A 20,962-nucleotide genomic window follows, 5' to 3' on the forward strand; every position below is an offset into this window, starting at 1 on the left:
ATTTTCCAGATTCTTCTGAAAGTAAACTCATCAAATCATCTAAAAACATGCTACCAGAGCTCTTCAATATTGCATCTATCATGTCTTTCCTTCCCATTACCATGTGCATGCAGGTGATTAAATTAACACTCCCCTGTATCCCACACAGACCATCATCACAGCTGTTGTGTCAGATATAATCCATTGCACCTCTGTTCACCTGTTCCACACTTGCAGGACAAAAAACCTCCTCTTTGGGAGACACAGGCTAATTTTAATATCTAAATATGTTTTGTAACAGTTTTTCCCAGCTCTAAATGTCAAGGCACTTCTCAGTTTTAAAGATCTGGAGCCTATCTAAAAGCTCATGGTATATACACTTGATATTTCACTTAGCACCAGTGAGCACTTTTGGGCCTCCTACCTAATGGTCCTAGGAGCTGGAAATGAAAAGGTTGGATAAACACACTTGGGAAATTCACAGCATTCCACTGAGATACAGAATATATTATTATATTTAGGCTGAAACAAATGTAGGAATTAGCTTTATAATCTAAGAATATGAGAAGTAAACACACACCACAGTCTCTAATTTCCTTTTTTTCTGCTGTTAAATACATACCATATGCATAACATATATGGCAATGTGATCTTATTGATAATTGTTTGGTGTGATCTATAACTCATATATTGCTCATTTGTGAGTAATGCAAGTCCTCCCAAACTCCTGCTCACACACATAGAAAAGATGAAAACATTCAATGAATATCACTTTAGGAAGGCCACATTATTCCTGAATGTCACAGCTCATGCAAGTCCTGCTGAAGAAGGCACAGAACTAACTGACATCACACAATTACCCACTCTAAATGCATTATACATTTAAGAAAAAGAAGTAATTTAGAAACATGAAATTCTTCCCCTCAGAAAAGTTTGGGTGTTCTTTTTTAAATCTTTGAATATAAAGGCACTTTCTGTTAATTTAACTGCATAATCACAGATTGGGCCAGGCTGGAAGGGACCACAGTGAGGTCCTGCTCAAGCTGGGTCATCCCAGAGCACATGGCACAGGATTATGCTGAAAAACAGAAAATGGTAAAGTCCTCAGATTTTATAATTTGCATCAAAAACTTATGCTTTTTCCTGTCTGGGTTGCATTTGATAAATAAGAGGGATTTTAGCATGCATTTCCAGTTCCTTGGGTTTTGGTACAAAGGTTCTGTAATTTCCAGTGCACACAGGCATCCAATGCCTTCACTATCAACATCTTTGCAGCACATAATGATTAAGGAAAGATTTTTTACATGCTTTAATTTCTTTTTAATTTTGAAGAATTAAGGCTAAAATATTATACAGTTTTTGTCTGTATTTGGTTACAATGATTTCTCTAAAAATTCCAGATATCTAAAATTTTAAGAAGCTGCATCACACAGCCCAAAAATCTGGGAGTAAGGGGTGCTCTTCCACTAGTCCATAAGAAAAGCAGAACACAGGAATATGATGCAAAAGAAAATAGATGTAATTACCTATTACAAGAAGAACAGATGTAAAAAAGAAATGAAGTTAGGTCTTTAGAACTAAGGAAAATTAAATTTAAACCAACACTATTATACCATATTCTTGACAAAGAGCAAAATTATGGAATGTCACTTTTCTTTCAATGTCTATGTCAGCTTGAAATAAAGATAGCACTTTAATATCATTTACAAATACGTGTTAGCTATTATAACATCATTTGTTTCATTCACTCATTACTAATACCTAAACACAAAGTAAAAGTTCAACAGCTCCGTTGACAGCATGATAAATTACAAGAAACCAAATGAGTAAAGCATACTACACTTGCCATCACACAACCAGGGAGACTGTAAAAATAACAGAAATCTTTAATTAACTCAGGAAATTAAAAGGTGAGTTTAATAAAGAAGCTTAATAACAAGACACACTCAGATGAACTCACGAGCACATGTTAATCAAGAACAAGGAATGATTTCAGGTGCACGACTAGATAGTTATACATAGCTTAAATTACACAAAAGATAAATGTGTTAAAGTGGTATCCACATACTGATGAAACTATGATGTTATAAACCCAAGCACTGACCATAAGTGTCTAATAACAAAAAATGGGGAGCAGGGATGACTCCTCAAAGAGCACAAGTTAAATGAGAAACTACACTGAGACTGACATGTGGTTTATACCATGGAAGGTTCCTATTGCTCCGTGTTTACATGTAGATAATAAAAACTCTTATTTTGTAGGTAGAAGCTTTCAGAACAGAACTGCACTAGCATTCAATTAACTACTGCAGCAAACATGAGATTAGTATAAAGTTTTATTTCTGAGAGCTGGCTAATTCCTTTGGTTTCAACAATCATATTTACTGAATGTGCGCTATAAATACAGACAATAAGTAGTACTTGTGGAAAACTCACTGTACACATTCAATGGGTGTTTTTATAGGAAGAGAAGTATGGTTCTTTTCTACTCAAATATACTGAAAATTACCAACATTAGGAAGAAATGTATGTCCTGAAATATATAATTTGAAAACACCAGAAAATTTTACAGTGTTTGAGGTGCTTAAATACATAACATTGGTGCTTCAGTGATTTTCTTAATGGATAACAATTGAAAACAAGATATTTCAATTAAGAGTCCCTACAATCAATTGAACAACTTAACTGCAAAACCTCCCTATAAATAAGTTATGGCCTCCTGAAATTAGAGCATTTAAAACACAGAATAAAAACATCAGTATCCTGAATTTAATGGATAAAACTATGACTAAGTTATTCATTAAATAGCACCAAGTATTAGTATAGTTCTTCTTCAGCCATGTGGAAAATGTTTGGAAAGGGTCAGTTCCTCCAGATCTAACACAACTTTCAGGAAATAGCCACAGGCTTCAGCAGTTTTACACTTCCCTGGTAGATTTTCAGTTCTAAACAAAGGTAAGTCTTGTCTAGCCCAAGCCTTACAAAATTGTTATCAGCTGGAGCATTCCAGATGCTGCTTTCAGTGACAAAATACAAATTCAATGAAAACAATAGGATTTACATTGGAAAAAAAGTAAATTATATTTGAAACATGTCTCAACATTGCATGTGCATGTGGCTTTGAAAGTGATAAACTACCAAGTGAATTTTAATATGGGAGTATTCTTTTAATGAGCATTTACAAATGATCTCTTGGCTTTTCTAATCTCAGTCCTTATTCATCTTGGAAATTCTGCTTTTGTTCTTCCTACAAAATGTGTTCCATGAGCTACAGTATTGAACTTACTCAATTTATAACCCATGGGTTTTAACTCGTTCAAATGAATTTGGCAATGTACGGTGGTGCCACATTTATTCTCAGCAGCCATGCCTCCCCCCTCCCCCACAACCCCCAGTTTATTCATTTCCTAGAGGAAATTGCAAGTTAATAGAAAAAGCAGCACTGGAACTGCCTCACATCCTATAGTTATTAATTAAGTAAAGTCTGGTTCAGTAACTCTGGATACTAAAAATACAGAGTTAAACAAACCCTAGTGCTTTTTGAAATGAAGTTTCAACTTCGTCAATCATTCTACAAAATTTATGCATTAAGACATATCTTTCCTTTAAGAATTTTTTCACAAAATCTCAGAATTAAAAAAAAAAAAAAAAAAAAAAAAGAAACCAAAACAGCTCTTGACCATTTCTTTTGAAGGAGTGAACTCCTTCAAAACATACCAAAGTTATGTTGTGCAAGAGCCACTAGCTTGGTAATTCTCTTTTATTCTCCTTTACTCCTATTGCAAATTATTTCCCTGCAATTAATAAAACAAGAAGGTGCACTACTGATTTTGTTGACAACGTAAAGTAAAGCTCAAAATTCACTCGTGTGAGAAACTTTTAAGTGTTCCTGATATCTGAAGATCTTACAGGATAATTATAGTTGCAGTTGTTATTGAATGTTAAGTCAGTAGGCAGCATGCTGGGAAAAATGCACATAACCTTAGGTTATAACAAGCCTATTCCTTTAAAGTCAGCCTTTTCTTAAAAGTGAGCAGGCTATTATTAAAGTGATTTTTTTGGAAATGAGGACAATAACGGGTTCAACAGCTATGTCAAATATTTTTTAAATTCTGAATGGAATTAAATATATAAAAAGTTATGGCAACTTTAAAAGTTGGGAACAGCTGTTGTTATAAGTGCAAGAGAAAGTAAGAAATATTGATGAATTTCATCTGTGAATACGTACATTACAGAGAATACTTGCAAACATATCAGTTTGTATCCTGTGAAGGACCTGAGTCCCTTCTTCCCTCAAATTAATGGATGGGAGCCTCTAACTGAAAAGCAACGCCAAGGAAAAAGAAATGCCACAAAAGAGAGGATTTTATGGTAGATTAAATTAAATTGTTTATTACAGATAGCATTCACCTTTGATTAAACAGTAAATATTTAGGTTGCTTTGCTCTCATACCTGCTTTTAGATCCAAACAAGAGGCTTGTGTCATGAGAGGAGTTTGCTGTGGCTGCTCAAAGTTACACAGCAAGAGATGTTTGCTGGGCTCTGCCTTCAGAGGCTGAACTGTGCCCTCAGTGTCACATCTTACACCCTGGGAAGGGGAGAGCCCAGGTGCTGCAGAGAAAGCACTCCTCATTTCCTCCGAGGAGCATTCTGCTCCTCATTTCCTCCGAGGAGCAAAATTGCTGGCAAGGGACAGTGAGGCAGGTGTGAGGCAAACCCCCTGCACTTGCCACCGAAGCAGCGCTGGCTTCTGAGCATTTCTCCTGCCCAGAAAGAGCTGCCAGCTTGTGCCCCTCTTCTTCAGCTCCAGGGGCTTGGGGGCTTTTTGTTCCAAGCAAGCAGGAGCCTGTCCCCAACCCTGTCTCTGGCTATTGGCACCTCCATCTGCTAATTCCTGCAACAGCAAAGGGTCTGTGCTGAACTCCTGTGGAAACACAGCCCAGGGGCTGCCACCCTTCCAGGCAGCCACACACACCACACTGAAGAAACTACACCAGAGCAGGGTTCACAGCAACAAGGAAAAAAAGGGGGAATTAAAGATCACTCATAGAGACCACAATAAAGAACAAAGGTTTGGGCTAGCCACCATCCAAGTTTTGCTAACTATGACCTTAAATCAAAAAAAGCCACAAAAACCAACAACCTCTAAATCACTGAATAGAAACCCAAAGCAACAAATAGAATTGTCTTAAGAACAAGTTTTCTTGTAGAGGTTTAACATCTATTCCATCAACTTGCCTACACATAATATGAGTTACTATAAAAAGGGCTGAGTGCTGAAGGACTGCTTTCCAGATTTGCTGTTGCTTTCCATGTATTAGGACAATTACCCTCCTTTTCTTTTCTTCCCCTCAAGTGGATACAAACAATCATGTTGTGCATCAGTAAAATTTCTCATAATTTATAGTGCCTCTTAGCTTATTGTCTTCAATGAAAAAGCTCTTATACTGAGCAGTAGATACACTGAATACTTCAAATAGTATGGGAGAAAGGCCATTAACTCAAATTAATTCAATTTTTTCTAACAGACACTTTTGCTCTATTGCACCTGAGTTCCAGTTCCCTTCTTCCCTGCCAAACATATTCAGGCCCTAAGGGCCTTGGATATATTTGAAAATCTATTTTAACGTCATTGTTGAATTCTAGATTGGAGGCTAAAGGATATATCCCTCTCTGCAGCTATGGCACCCCATTTCTGCTGGTGGTACTTTAGTGTAAAAATCACCAAAAATTATTTCACGTGGAAGGAAAGATGGTGTTAAGATATCAGCTTTAGAGCACCGCACCTCCTTTAAAATTCCCTGTACACTGACTGGTCACCTCTAGGGCTGGGGATTGGTTCTTCCTTTGTCATCTCTGTATCACAGCACACAGCCCTGCTAGATTTCCCAGCACAACCATTCACCCTGAAAGCTGCACTGCTGCAATGACTGACCTTAAAAATAACCCAGAAAAAGAAAAGAAAAAAGCAAATGGAAGGATTTTTTAGAGTACAGTACTTCCTCAATTCATTTCCCAGAGTCATTCTTCAAGCAGTTGGGGGGCACCAGTAAAAGTGCAGAGGTATAAGGTGTAAATGATAGAGCCTGATGCAGAGGACTGAAAATACTGAGAGGCAGTGGTGCTGCTAGCCAGCCAAGAACATCAAACTGCTCATTCCTTACCTAGTCTGCATTTCTGCTCATAGAAGCTAGTTTCACCAAAACTAACCATTTATGTTATACTAATCAAACTTGTTTGCAACCTGCATTTAACCAGGAGACTGTTATTTCTTTTTTCAGACTTTGAGAGGTCTTTTTTCCCTGAAAGCTGGCCTGGTGTTTCACTTCAGAAATACATTAGTTAGTTTAATAAAATATATGGCTTTTCTGGGAAATCTTTCTATTCCTACAGAGTATGTGATTAACAGGCTGGCAAGCTAAATTTTATGTAAGCAGGATATATATCTCCAACCTCTTAAGCATCTTGTCTCAGTTTTCTCTGGAAGACTAGGTCTTTTGCAGAAAAAATGACCACTGCTTCCCTACCAGGGAGAGGCTTTTTAATATATCAGCCCTTTATCCTCCTTGATCTAAAAAACCCTCAACTTTACCAATGAAGAAAACCAGGAGGCCAAAGTAACTCCTCTCACAACTTGCTCACAGCAAGGAAAAAGCTCCACGTGCCTCCAGAGCTCCGTGGCATTGCTCAGGTTTCTGCAGTCAGAACCAGGTTCCCAGATCCTGCTGTTTTGGCAAAGATTGCATAATGCTGACACATTTAAGTAGGGAAATAAATCAGGCACAGCCTGCCATAGTAACCTTCAGTTGTGAGTGACACAAGAACTAGAAGGTTTCATTGGCCTGGGATATGTTAGAACAGAAAGTAGAGAAATGAAAAGAGATCTCTTTCCAAAATCAGAAAATCTTCCTCTCAGTAAGTGTCTAAAGAAAAAGGAAGTTGTAACAATAAATTAATTCACCTGGATATGATACACAATTACTTGAAACAGCTGCTTGTGTACTTGAGTTACTGGCTTGCTGTGCTAAAACACTAATTAAAAGTAGATTGAGAGAAGATAGCACTGACATTTGCATTTCCTGCAAGGTCACTTCTGAAAATTATTACTGTAATCCAGGTAAGATGCATTGCTTAATGCTTTTTTGGACAGTGTGTTCACATTTTCTTATTTAATGACAATGCTCAGCCCAATACTATTTAACTCTTTCCTTCAGACATTATATAATATGCCACAGAAAAATATTACCATAAATTACACTTGTAAGAGGATTAAAACCGAAGTTGTTCTCTCCAAATTAATTTAGGTAAGTACACTAGATAAATAAATCAGCACCCTTCAGCTCTGAGAAAGCACTTCAAGCAATTTGAAGTCATTAAAAATACTTTTAGTTCCAACATTTTGGCTCTTAGAACAGTCTTAATGGTTATATGACAGTATGTTCTACTACTGGCAGTATGGCTTTTATTGCATGCCCTGATCTATTTGATGATCATGGCAGCTTTTTAGAGAACTACAAAGAAAAGCCGAAATAATGAATTATTTTTCAGACAAGACTAATAAAAGTGTTAATCAAAAATACCATAAATGTCAGAAGCTCTCATAAATTCTACATTTTATATATTCCTCCTTCTAAACATTCAACCAGCAGAAGAAAAATCCTAAAAGGAGGATTAAAAAAAGAGAATGTGCAAGCCAAGGAAGAGCACAGTACTGTCCATGTGCCCTTAAGAAAATCTCAGCACTTTATTTAACTGATCTCATTTACTGATTTATGAAGTAGTATTATTCTCCTATGACTTAATTCCTGACAGCTTATAAACATCTCCTATAGATTAATATGATTATGTTTGATTTCTGGTTAGATTATAAGGTATTCCCATATGACAAGACACAGTCAATTATTCCCCCCTTATGCCACTATTATGAAAGATTAGTGGGTTTTCATACACTTCTATCAGTACAAGAATCACTCCCCAACACATTTTCCAGTGACTTGCACATCACTGATCTTGAGACAACAAGAATTTCAAAGTACAGCATGAAATGTATCTATTCCATTTATAATTACATGTTTCCTATTTTTTTGGTGACATTTATCAAGATTAGATGATATTTGACCCTCTTTCCATCTACTTTTAAATAGGCCTCAAAAGGAAATTCTCACTGGCAAATGAGGAGAATAGAACTACATATAGCATTGTACATTTGTTAGCAAAAATTCATTTTAAGATTTTATGAGGTTCCAAGAACATTATGCTGGAAAGTAAAATTATAGAGCTGTCAGTTATGTCTGTTGGATGGTGTACTTATGTTAGTGCAATGCTAGGAAGGTTCAGTATTTTTGTTGAGGGGTTTCCATAGAGCTGTGCAGGTGCTTTGTTCTACCTATGGTGCAAATACCTGCTAATTTGCTTCACTTTCTAACTGAAAGCAATGAATTAAAAAAAAAATAAAAAAATAAAAGAATAGGTAATGCTTCGACACACAATGAACAGGCAAAAAGATGGAGCTTTATAAGAGAAATCAGAGAGGTTTTCAGATGCCTTGATAACAGTGGTGCAGTAGATGGCCATTTCCAGTCACAACATATATTTTCCTTTACCATGCACACACACACACATAAACACCTCTGGCAACAGCTATAAAAATAAGTTGCCATTGACTTGAGCATGCAGTAGCTACTGTTCCTTTCACAGAGCAGTCTCAACCAAACACTGACTATATATATATAAATATATATATATATATTACATCTTACTGCAGTTCCACAGAATTGTTCCATAACCTCCATGCCCAGAGGAGAGACCACTTATTTAAAAAGCATGATTCATGGTGTGCAAAGTGAAATCTACACAAAAAGTTCCACAGAGTACTTTTGGGAGTACCAGTGTGACCCTTTGGAGAGTGCTGTTCTAATACAGGATACATCAAAAGATATTCACAGTCCCTCTGTTTGAAAACTGTGGTAACAGATGCTTCTCTGCAGTTCCCTGTTTTGTAAAATAACCAGTGGCAGAAATTGTCACCATATGCTTGATGTTTCATCAAACATCCAACCTGGCTCATTTTATATGCTTGTACACTTTTTCAAAATGTGTACATTTCTTCAAAATGTGTATGTTTCTTAATTTTATTCCTTTCCCCATATATTTCATACCATTAATATTATCAACCACAAAAATTTTACTGGTAAGTCTTGTAAAAATAAAATTGATTTTTTTCCCCCAAGTCTTTTTCATCAGTACAGGCTTAATCTTTGAACAAGTGACTTTGATATGGGCAATTTTTTAGTTTTTAGAAAGAGACACTACACCTATTGAAATTTTCCCCTCAGTTTTTTGAAAACATTATTTTGGGAGAACAGGGTGTGAGAATTCAGGGAATAATGCATTCCAATATCACATTACTTTCTTAAGTAGGAGAAATCTGTACTCATCACCTGATTAGTTGCATCCATACTTTATTAAGGTTTGATGGATTTAGAGCGACCAGATCAATATGTTTGGAGAAACCACTACATGAAGGGGCAATTCCAAACAAAACTTTCTGCACTGAGTCAGTGCAGTCTTAAGCATGGTTTTTTTTCCCAGTGTACGAAGAGCTATGACTAACCAGAAAAGCAGCTTGGTTTTGTAGATTGAAGCCTGGGCTGCTTTCAGCTGGGAGATGAAATGCTGCGCTTTAGGTCGGCACAACCCACGTTTCAGGGACTTTTCAACCCAAGCTTCACCTGCTGTATCTGCCACAACAGCAGCTCCAGTGGAATATGATCCTTTCAAGCTGAGATTTATTTCACTTCATTCTAATGAACCTGATTACTATCTAGCCGTACACATCTGTTAACATGAGACACCAAAAAACCCACACGTTTCTATCGTCATCTGCAGAAAATGCCATGACACTGTCTAAACATAGCATGCTGCCAGGGATTTGAAATGTCAGAGGAAGAGGGTGAATCAGACTATCTGATTAAAAGAGAGTGACATGAGTTAGGAAAAGGAGATTACTGAGCAGTGCAGGGTTACTGAGTTCTGTTTAGATTATCGGAGAGAACCCAGCATTTAAGTTTGACTAACAAAGTACAAATAGATAATGGACAAGTTCACACATATTGATTGCAGCATTAGCCCAAAGAACAAAACACACACTTGAGCACAGAGATCATTAGCAAGATGCAATATTGACCTAAGTACTTGCTATCACAATTCAGGTTTAACTTTCAATGAAGTACACAAATTAAGCGGATTTTTTTTTTTTTTTTTTTTTTTTTTTTTTTTTTGTGATCCAAACTTGGGGAAGGACCACACAAAAAAGTGTATCATAATATTTCTTGTAATTTGGTATAACCTTTGCCAAAAGCCTGGGAGGAAAGAACATGGGAGGCTTTTATAACAGTTTCAGTGATCTTAGTAGAAAATTATGGTGGCAGTGGTATCACAAGGCTATTATTAATTCAAATCTCAAGAAGTGCCAGTCAAGAATTAGAAGTAACCTGTTGTAATTACTTTGGAACTTAAAATATTATTGGAGCAATTTTATATCTGGAAGCAATATGTAACTCTTATAAAGAAAAAGAAAAATGGAGGAACAGAGAAACCAAGAGAGAGAATTTACTCTTATTGAATCTGAGTCAGTATTTTGTTTTATCAGATCTCTACCTAAAGCAGAGGGAGAAATCCCAGACTGCTGAGTTCAACCTCACATGAACAGATCATCTCAGGAAATCTTGCTGGGAAAATCTCTGCTGTGCCACTTAATTGTTCTGTGACCCTTGTTCAGTAACATCACCTCTGTGTGTTTCCATTTCCTTGCCCATTTCTGATCAACTATAAAATAAACATGTCAGGGTAAGGACTCTTCTTCCTGCACACTTGCACTTCTCCTTTGGGAATTCTGATTTCACTTGGAATTGCAATTGTATAATAATCTAAATTGAGCATAACAATTCATCGAATTATGCAAAGATCAAGATATGAAAGACCAACAAGAGAAAGAATTAATAAATTTATCTGATTTTTTTAAAACCCTATGAGAAGACTTAAATAGTGCCATGAGTAGTGCTGAATAAATGTACTTAGCTGAAAACCTTATTTATTATTTGATTCTTATAAGCAGACATGCCACTTCTAAATGAATGGCTCCCTCCACGATGACACAGGAAAAACTAGATTTTTTTTTCTTTTATTTTTATCCTAGTGACATTAGCCTCACTAGTATCTGTCCCAGATGGAGGTCTGGTAGCAGATGTCTGCCTGTATGCAGGGATCATTGACCTCTGAAATCTGAGCTCCATATTAAAGACTTTAATAATGAATCTTTCTTGTAAAGGAGAAAATAACCTCTTTTTTTCTGAAAGAGGAAGGAAAAACCCATGACAACACAAACTTTATTTTATTATGATCCCAAACCTGTATAAGAATTAACTTCCACTCATTTCCCTTGGATAATAAAGTTTCACTGTTATTCCACAAAGAGTCCAGGCTAATGAGTGCAAATTTGTACCTGAAAATTTAGGAAAGTTTTATTTAAAATTTCTATTTTAACAAACCCAGATCCCCAGCAAGATCAGAATTACAGTATTCTGTCTCAGACCTCTTGTGATTTAGAAAATCTAAAAGGTCTAATCAGCAACATTTCTAACTCATCATCCCTTGTTTGGTTCATCCTGTCTTTAAATCTGACAGTGATCAGGCTGCTGTGAAGGGGCTGCCATGAGATCATGCAAAATGCACCAGTGAAGCTTAATGTGTGCAATGACAGAGGTACAGGAAATAACTAATTTCTCATTTTCTGCCTCTTCCTCTCTTTCCTGTCAAAATTCTAATTACATTAAAAAAAATGCATTTTACTGACATTGTGTCAAGTAGTCATAACTATTACCCAATATAAGTGTTTGACTCTGGCTCCCAAATAATAATGTTAATGAGATAACACAGAGCAGAGGGAGTGTGGGCTGCCAAGCCTGTGCAGCAAGCTACAGAACACTTCTGATGCAAACTGTTTCCTCCTGGACACAACTGCATTTGATTTAAAGATTTCTTAGTGTATTCATTTTCAGGCTATATCATCCAACATGCTGCTTGTATCATCATCACTTTGCACAATCCTGCTTTCTGCCAAAAAGAAGTTACAGAAATAACATAAAGTCATGGTAGAAATCAGGCCATATCAACAGGCCACTTTAATGTTCTTTCAGCACTGCCTTGCTCCAGATTGCATATTCTCAACCATAATTTTCAACCTCCATCATTCACCTCTCTCCAACAGCAGTACTTACATTAATTGTCTTTGCAAATTATTCTACTGTATTGCACCATCATATCCAATATGCATTTTTCCTCCTTTAAGAAAAAAAGGTGGGATTTGCCCTTTTAATGTCTTTGGATTTAATTGTAGCACCATCCTCTGCTCTTTCACTAAAGAAAGGAACTAAAGTAGATCTTACTGGACAAAAGCAATCTCTCATCAGACCTCTCTTTCCAAAACCAGGAAAAAATAATTGCATTGCCTCCCATTCTACTTTAATTATACCCACACCAAATGTCTTCAAGTTAACCAGTTTAAGAAAAAAGGCTTTGTAGTAATTGCACACTCAGCTGGGCTCTTTGTAATTCTGTCTCTAATGGCCCTTGGAGGTCCCTTGACTCCTAGAATTCTGTACAGGCATCAGGGACTGGATGAAAGGGATGCAATCCTGTTGGTGAAAATGCAAAACTGAAAAGAATCAGTTCTTTGCCATCCTTTTTCAGAGGCTTTATATGTGCAGGGTCAAAAGAACAAACAACAAGTTGCACACTATTTGCATTCCTTAATGAACAGCTGGAGTCAATTGGGACATTGTAATAATGAAAACAACCTAAACAGAACATAATTTAAAAGAACTTTTTTGTTTGTGTTTTTTTAATAGTGGAGTTAACACCAGAGACAGAGTAACCATGCCCTTCTGTTTTGAAAGTGCTTTTACAATGACCTTTCCATCCTCAAAGGCACATTCTGTATGCCAGGCAACCTAGGCAAGGATCTATGTTCTCTCTTTTGATTTACAATTAATTTGTCTTATTTTCAGGTAGGATAATATATTTATAACAGGCCTTATGATGTTCTCCTCCCTCTTGCATTTCAACATTCAGTAACCACAGGGATTTTGCGACCACCCTTCCCAGAGATTCTTCTGTCTAACTTTTCATTACAGAGGCAGGAACTGTACACCTGCAGTTAGGGAAGAAGTCAGCACTAAAAGCAGAAATTACATTTCTTTCTTCTATACGAATAATAAATAGAATAAATACAGTACTTTCCCTACTACTATGTCTGAATTTCCCCAGAGGCAAAATGAATTGTGATTTTTTTTTTCCTTTAACAAAACAAGCCAAATAACACATCCCCCCTGAAAAAAACCAAAACACAAAAACTCCATCAAAAATATCCTAAAAAATCTCCCAAAACCTAACCACAAACACCATGTAAAAAACCACCAACCACCCACCAACATGAGGATTTTTTTAACGAGTTAAATCCCAGGGAAATGGTCACAGCACTGAGCCTGACAGAGTTCAAGAAAATAAAACAAATCTCCTCCCACCACCCCCCTATATAATTTAAAATCTTCCAGTGTTGTACTTATTTTTCTTTTGAACAGTGTTCTCTGGAGATAACAGTGGTTTCCCCACACAGATCTTTACAACTGATTTTTTTTTTTCCCCTTCAATATTGCCAAATAGAACTGTTCCAGAATATACAGGAGGAACCACTCTGGATACTCATCTCTCACTGCTCTCCCTGGAACAGAAAGAAGGTGCTGACTGCAAGGGGCCACTTAGAGAAGGACTTTCCTCTCCTCCAGTTCTCCCTGAAGCTGTTTCTGCCCCTGCTCAAAGCACAGCAGACGCCCAGCTCGGGGCAATGCAAGAAAAATCAAAGGTGGTGGCTTTGCTAAAGGAGGACAATTCCTCATAAGCTTTTCAGACAGGCAAGCTTTTTTATATTTTAGCCTTCCTTGACATATTTCTGACTCCTCTGTTTGGGACTGACATGGCTGCTGAGCACAGGAATCATTCCTGATATCAGGAACTTGACAACAGAAGGAATTAAAATAGGAATTAAAATTAAATTGTGCAGGATATAACTGAACTGATAAAAAACGGCACATCAGGTTAGAAATATTCTGCAAGGTACCAAGAAAATTATTCAAAATTTTAAATGTAGATATGTCTTTTGTTTTACAAAAATAATGTAATACCAAAAAAATGAAACTATCCCCCCTTTGATTGAAGTTATTAACAATGATTCTTTATCAGCTTTCATTTTTAGCAAAGATGACCTCAGAAAATCTTTGTAATTTTTTTCTGCAGCTCTAGAGTGTAAACCAAGACAATTGAACCATTTTAGTAGCAAGGCTGGGTGCTCAGGGAGGAACTCTCAAGTACTATTATCCCTGATAGCATCAAACACTATAGTTTGTGCTGTGTGTAGCAGTTTTGAAATGTGTCACGGAGATGGAGTGATTCATACTTTGTATTTTTCTTGACAATAGATGTTAATATTTTCTGGTATTTAGAGTGTCAGCTTTTTGACAACTTATATTGCATTTTGGGCTTGTTGGCAGTTTTTCTTGTGTTATCTGAAAACTAAATTGTGTATGACTTGGTACAAAATGAAGCCAATCTCTTGACTACCACTTCTAGCCTCTCTTCTTGTGGATACTTTCTCAAAGTAAACATTCTTGTGAGAAGGCAATGAAATCTTGGGGGAAGTTTTTACCCAAGGGTGAAGGGATGAAAGAGAAAAATGGGGGGAAAAAAAGGATCACAAAAATGTTTGCATTTCAGTCTGAACAACAAATTTCGAAGGTGGCTTTCTTGAGGGGAGAAAAACAACATCTGCTAAGTCATGGTCATTAAAGCACTTCACATCTTGTTTTCATATTCACATCTATAAAAATCCTGCTATGCAAGAACTAAGTTAAGACATAAAATAACACAAGTCTTCCTCTGGCATCTCACCTCAGAAAATTCAAAAGTAATGCTTAAATTGCTATAGCAATTCCTGAAAATTGGGTAAAAGACTTCCAAAAGTTGGGATAGAATTTATGTGGACATATGCTTTCCCCAAATTTTCATAATAACTTCATAGTGCCCTCCATGGCCCCAAGCAAAGTTTCCAGGTAACACTGAACTGTAACACTCAACACTTAACTGTACCTGGGGAAAAAAACCCCACAATATTCAAGTTTGACTTCTGTCTTTTAAATGCTACACTTAACCCTTCTTGCTAGGAAGGAGCAAGACAAAGTCAGCTCTAAGGCTCTGAAGCACATATCTATTTTACCATAGCTAAGAACTTCTCATGCAATGTTAAGGGCTTGGAAGGGAGCTTAAAGATTTCTGAAGCATTGTTGAAGAGCAACAGAATACGAAAGTTCATACAAAGGAGAAGTGTCAAAATGTGACATTTAAATAACAAGGAGGGAGCGTGGTTTGTTACCAAGCTCAACACACAAAAGAGAAGAATTACAGACCAATTCCAGAACTGCAGCCTGGTCTCATACACCCAAAAAGGATTTGCCTTCAAAGCTGGCTGTGACACGTCAGGACCACGTGGGACAATAAAAGAAAGCGACAACGAGACTGGCAGAGCTGCCGTGTTTGGTCCTGGTGTTAAGAGCCTTTCACAGGTCATGCTTTTCCTGCAGAAACTCTCCAGGAGCAAATTGCCTCTCTCAGGCTCTCAAAACACACCTGTTAATGAGATGAAGGAAAATTTTTCCCTCAATCCCAAAGGAAGATTATCCCCTGCAGATCTTCTTGCTCTTTCCCTCTCTCCCCTTCCTCCCACATCACGTAGCAATAGCAGCTCATAAAGCGTAGTGGCTGCTCCCCTCAGAAGGAGGAGTATTGGACATTTACCAGTAAAAGTTCACAATGTAACCACATTTACAGTAACAGACTTCCACAATAAAAATACACACTGTAAAAGCAGGTTCTAACTTCCCCAGGAAGGAAAAGAGATCTAGTAGGACAAGAGATTATTAAACAAAGTTATAACCTGGTGATTTCTCTGATATCTCTTCTCAAAAAACTGATGCTGGAAAAGTGAAGCTAACGAGATGCAGGGTGAGTAACAGCACTGCTTCAAAGACCAACCCAAAGATATGAATTAAATGCAGTCAAAATCATGGGAGAGGGTTAAGTGAAAGGCCTATAACATACTAATTTCATCTCTGAAGCCTAAAAAGGCTTTCTGTTCCAGAAAGACAAAAGATTATTGCAAAACATTCCAGTTTCATTTGTGTCTGCACAGGTCAGACACACAAACACAAAGAAGAGAAGAAAAAAAAAAAAGTCAGATAAGTAAGATCTGGGGGTTCAGTGACCACTACATACCTCCAGGAATGAAAAATAATTACTACCCAGAGCAGAAAAAACACCTCTAGACCATCTCTGAAATTGCTGAAATTGTGGAAAACAACTGGAAATTGTATGACTGTAAGATGACTGTAAAAAAAACAATTTGAAAATAGCCTAATTTATGAAGCAGGCTCTGTAGATTGTAGAAAGATTCTCATTAACTATGTCCAGTAAAAAGAGCTATGAAGAATAAGATGCTACAATGGAAAGGCTGTGATTGTACACAAAGACATCTCAGTTTGCAAGATCAATTCTGTAATTTGCCTAATTTAAAACCATAATTGCCAAAGGGAGTTGTTCTGTCCAGCATTAAGCTCATGCAAGGTCCAGGGCTATAACATGTTTATAATTCAGCAGTGGTGGAGATGATGCTGTGACTAAACCCTGCAACAAGCATCATGTGATACCAGAGTTCTACTTAGTGGGAATGCAGTGAACACATCCAGCTGAATCCCAGGCATTTTAGCCTTTTCTTGGAGCATGGGTGCCACAGCTGTAGGTCTCAGCTGTCACTTCAGAAAAAGCATGGCCCAAGCCTGGGGAGCAACTTCCTCCACACCAAATACTGAAACAAAAGAAAAACCCCAAAGAAGCCTCCCTTAAAAAAAATAGTTCCAGAAGCAAAATCTCTTACTCTCTGCTTGCCAGAAGAGGTTGGTGCCCTAATTTCCAGTCTGCCAGGATTTTTTCTCTTGCTGCACTTCTGACCACTGGCAACTGCAGTGCCCCAGCACCAAGTAAGGGACTGTGTCATACTCACAACACAGACATTGTCACGATAGCTGTGTCCCTATCCTGACAATTACAGTTAAACCCTTCAGCCTGAAAATGACCTAGAGACCCCAAGTCTTTCTGAGTAACTGTTTCAGCCACCAAAGAAGAAATTCCACAGTAACATCACCCTGTGAACACATAGTTCTGACCTGTGAAGACAAAAGCTGTAGCAAATTCTTTTCCAAGTCTTTGGCCTTCATGAAAGCATCCGTCTGCTTCATCAGACATTACTGAGATCACATGCACACAAGGTTACCTTTAAAATTAACTTTGCCATTTGTCATACACATCCTCTGATGCCAGCAGCAGAGAGGCAGGTTGCTTTAGGCTCTATTTTAACAATTTTTTCCAAGTGCCACCTCTGTAGAAAAACTCTAATCTTTTATACAATAACTACTACTACTTGTGGTATTATGGCACCCATATCTGACTCATCCTGCATAAAGAAAAGGGCAAATCTCCCTCATTCAATAATTTCTGCATCAAGCTCAGCTGCTTGCTCTTGAGGCAGCTCCTCTTTTAGAAAGAGATGCAGTTTTGATCAAAGACTTCCACTAATGGAAAATCTATCATATTCCCTGAATGATGCATTCCAATAATAAAATACTTTGGCTTCTGAAAATGTGCATCATCTTTCCTGATCAAATTCTCTGACTTTCAGGCTCAGCCTCAGGATCTTGTTATGTTTTGTCTTCATGATAAATGAATCCTCAATACTAAGCATCTACTCTGTGTGGAGTAGATAAGTCACCCCTTGCACTTTTCTTTGAGAAACAAAAGCAAACAGAAGAAAACAGGAGCAAAAAGAAAGCCCCCATATAAATTTGTTAAAGGTTGGCTCAATGTTTTTAGAGAAAAAATGAATCTCATCTTGCAATCTTGCATCATCTCCTAACCATGAGTCAAGCACAGAAGTTCAGATTTAAAGGAAGTCAAAAGGGAGACTCTTTGCATACCCACTTCCCCTGACAAAAAGAAACCCAACTTCTGTGTGAAGATAGACCTGCCAGAGCTGATTGAAGTAAAGAACTTCTGAGCACATCCACCAAACAGGAAATACAAGGGGAAATCCTCACATGCAAGATTATCTAGCAATTCTCCTTCTAATCTTCTTTCAGAATTATATCATGGATTTACAGTACTCTTGATTATGTAGAGCAGTAGTAAATAAGCATGGGAATTTCCATCCAAGTGAGATGAAGCTACACGAGTGACCAAGGAGGTAAACACACAACACCATTTTGCCAATACAACAGTACTACTGATGCTTAAAACAAGGTGAAAAAAGGTGGATATGAGGAATATCTGGAAAACAAGTGAAAAAGGAAACATCTTGTGGTCTAACTCTGACTATTATTCACCTCTTGGGAGCAGAAACATATCTTTAATAGGGCATGGTAGCTCCAGCATCAGAGGAACAAAGTGCTAAGCTGGACTGAAAGCCACATACCTGACCAGCAAACTCCTCCACTTCATATCTTCAGCAAAACGTTCACTACAACCACACAGAAAATAACTCTGTAAAAAGAGCAAATACTCCCCTGATGGCCCAGAAACAGAGGAAGAAGACCCAGTCTCAGGAAAAGCTGCAAAGGCACACAAAACCCTTATCTGACATGGATGAAATCTTCAAAATCAGAAATGCTGCACAATTTTAATGGTGGCCAGTGGAGAGGAGAACTTAAGTTCACACAGATATTTCAAGTTAATCCATGACTGACTTGGTTTTGGGCATGATCACTGTAAAATCACATAGCTTTGGTCAAGCCAGACATATATCCTGGTATTTTGTCTCCTGTTTGAGAAATACCCTGGTCCTCTTTGCCACACACACATTACTCAATAACAAAGCATTGGTAAGGGTTTCTTTTATTTGGTCAGTAAGAAAACAGCATCAGTACATTAATAACCAATGATCAACAATGCAGTTTAACTGTCCAGCACCTAGATATCTCATGTTTTTGCTTTCTTTATGTCTACACACATTCCAGTAGTCTCAATGCATTTTTACAAGTTGGTAGCAGCTTATGTTAACAATTTGCACACACAAACACACACACATGTATCTCAGCAGGAACTATTTTGTATTATTCAACTCAGCAAAGAAAAGCTGCAGTGACTGGCATTTCCAGTAGCCATGCACAATTTGTATGAACAGATAAGGTCAGATAAGAGGGAGAGAGGAAAAGACACAGGGAAATACAAGGAGAAAAGCAAGCAAAGCCACAAGTTGAAGACAGGCTGTTGTCTCCCAGTACTTCAAGTAAAAAGCTAAGGGCTGTTAAGAGGCAGTTGTCCATATCACCATATAGAAAAGTCTCCTTGGCTAAAAACAGCAGAGCATATTCAGGAGAATTAAGGTGTCCTGATCTGGGAAGTCTAGGCTCACCTAAGCTACCCTGGAGGGGGGTGCACTTTTTGATGAAAGAGTTTCTGTTCAGGTCTGTCTTTTGATAACTGTGGTTACACAAGCCCACAATACATGGGCTTTTAAATACATTTAGAACAGAGATACTGTAAATTCTTGCAGACCTACTAAGCAAGCGCAGATGGCACAAAAGGCACTGTGATGTGGGGTTTGATATGACAACAGGAGAATTACATAACTACCCAGGACAGTGAAAATCACTAAACCTCTCTCCACGTGGACTGATCCAAGGAAAGACAAAGGTAAAGTGAGCTCTTTAACTTTGGTACAGTATTTTTCTGTATGCAGTAATGTTTTTGGTTTTTTTTACACATTAGCAGAATTACTTAGGTAACCAACGTGGTTAGGCAACGTGTCTTTATACAGACACACTTTGAAGGTCAACCTTAGCAAACACTGTGGTTCAAGTCATTCTCAGATATTAAACATAACTGGTCTAACAGAGCTGCAATTTGTTATAAAGTGAAAATAAGGACACTTCAAGAGGTGAAATAATTAAATGTATAATCAAGTTTCAAGTATTGAATATTTAGTCAGGAAATGTACAAAGCTATCCTCCAATTGACTTAACACAGAGGTTCAATGAAGAAATCTGTTTGAATGCCCAGGCAGCCGTGGCTGACCACACTGTGAATGTCAGCTCATTGACTGAGGTACTGAACTCTTGCCATTTTAAACTTAGGCAAGTCATTAGCCATGAAGAAAAGCTAAGATTATTAGTTAACTGCCTGTTCAGTTTCAGGTACAAGCATGGTATAATCTGATCAACCAAGCATAAATATTTTCTGCATTTTAGAGCTACACATGACATACAGAAACCCCACAAGTGCTATCATTGCAGAAACTATGTAATTAAAATTTACTAATATAACTTACAAACAGAAAGCAAAAAAACCCATAAAAATGTGTGTGAGGCTTTTGGGGAGCCCCAGGAGACAGGTAAGGGGTTCAAGCACGTGACATTCCACAGTACTGAGGGAGGCTGGCTGCGTGCCAGTGTCAGCCACTTAACTGCACCCTGCAAGAATTCAGCTGCAAATCTTTGCTTCCTTTCTGTCTTTCATATCTTTGCAAGGCAAAAGGCAAAGACAAAGTCTTTCAGCTGGAGTTCTTTCATCCAAGAACATTCTTCATCCAAGGCCAAAGGTTCACCGTATCCTAAAAGGCCTTTGGATCTGCATGTTCAGTCATCTTCATCCAAACGTATTTCTTTGGGAGCATTATTCAGTCCTTGTGGCCGATCCTAAAAGAACACCAATAAAAACTATCTTCATTCCTTCAAATACAATCTTCAACGGCTTTATCTCTAGGACCACTGTATGAGAGCATTGTGTCCAAGGTGAAAAATGGATGCAGAGGTATTTCAATTAAAA

The 20,962-nt window shown here is 37.6% G+C and overlaps 1 protein-coding gene across 4 annotated transcripts in view; it reads right to left on the reverse strand.

Annotated features, from left to right (window-relative positions):
- The window catches only part of ATRNL1 (attractin like 1), a 433,970-nt gene that overhangs the window by 64,882 nt on the left and 348,126 nt on the right, over window positions 1-20,962 (reverse strand). Inside the window, exon 28 of one of the 4 annotated variants that reach the window (XM_041461316.1) lies at window positions 19,015-20,832. The exons of the other annotated variants lie outside the window; for them this stretch is intronic. Coding sequence (XP_041317250.1) covers window positions 20,773-20,832 — 60 coding nt within the window. The 3' untranslated portion in view covers window positions 19,015-20,772. Of the gene's footprint in view, window positions 1-19,014; window positions 20,833-20,962 lie in introns of those variants that run through there. 4 annotated transcript variants of the gene reach the window in all.

The sequence above is a fragment of the Pyrgilauda ruficollis genome, unplaced genomic scaffold, assembly GCF_017590135.1.
Source record: "Pyrgilauda ruficollis isolate IOZ18807 unplaced genomic scaffold, ASM1759013v1 scaffold15, whole genome shotgun sequence".
Taxonomy (NCBI): domain Eukaryota; kingdom Metazoa; phylum Chordata; class Aves; order Passeriformes; family Passeridae; genus Pyrgilauda; species Pyrgilauda ruficollis.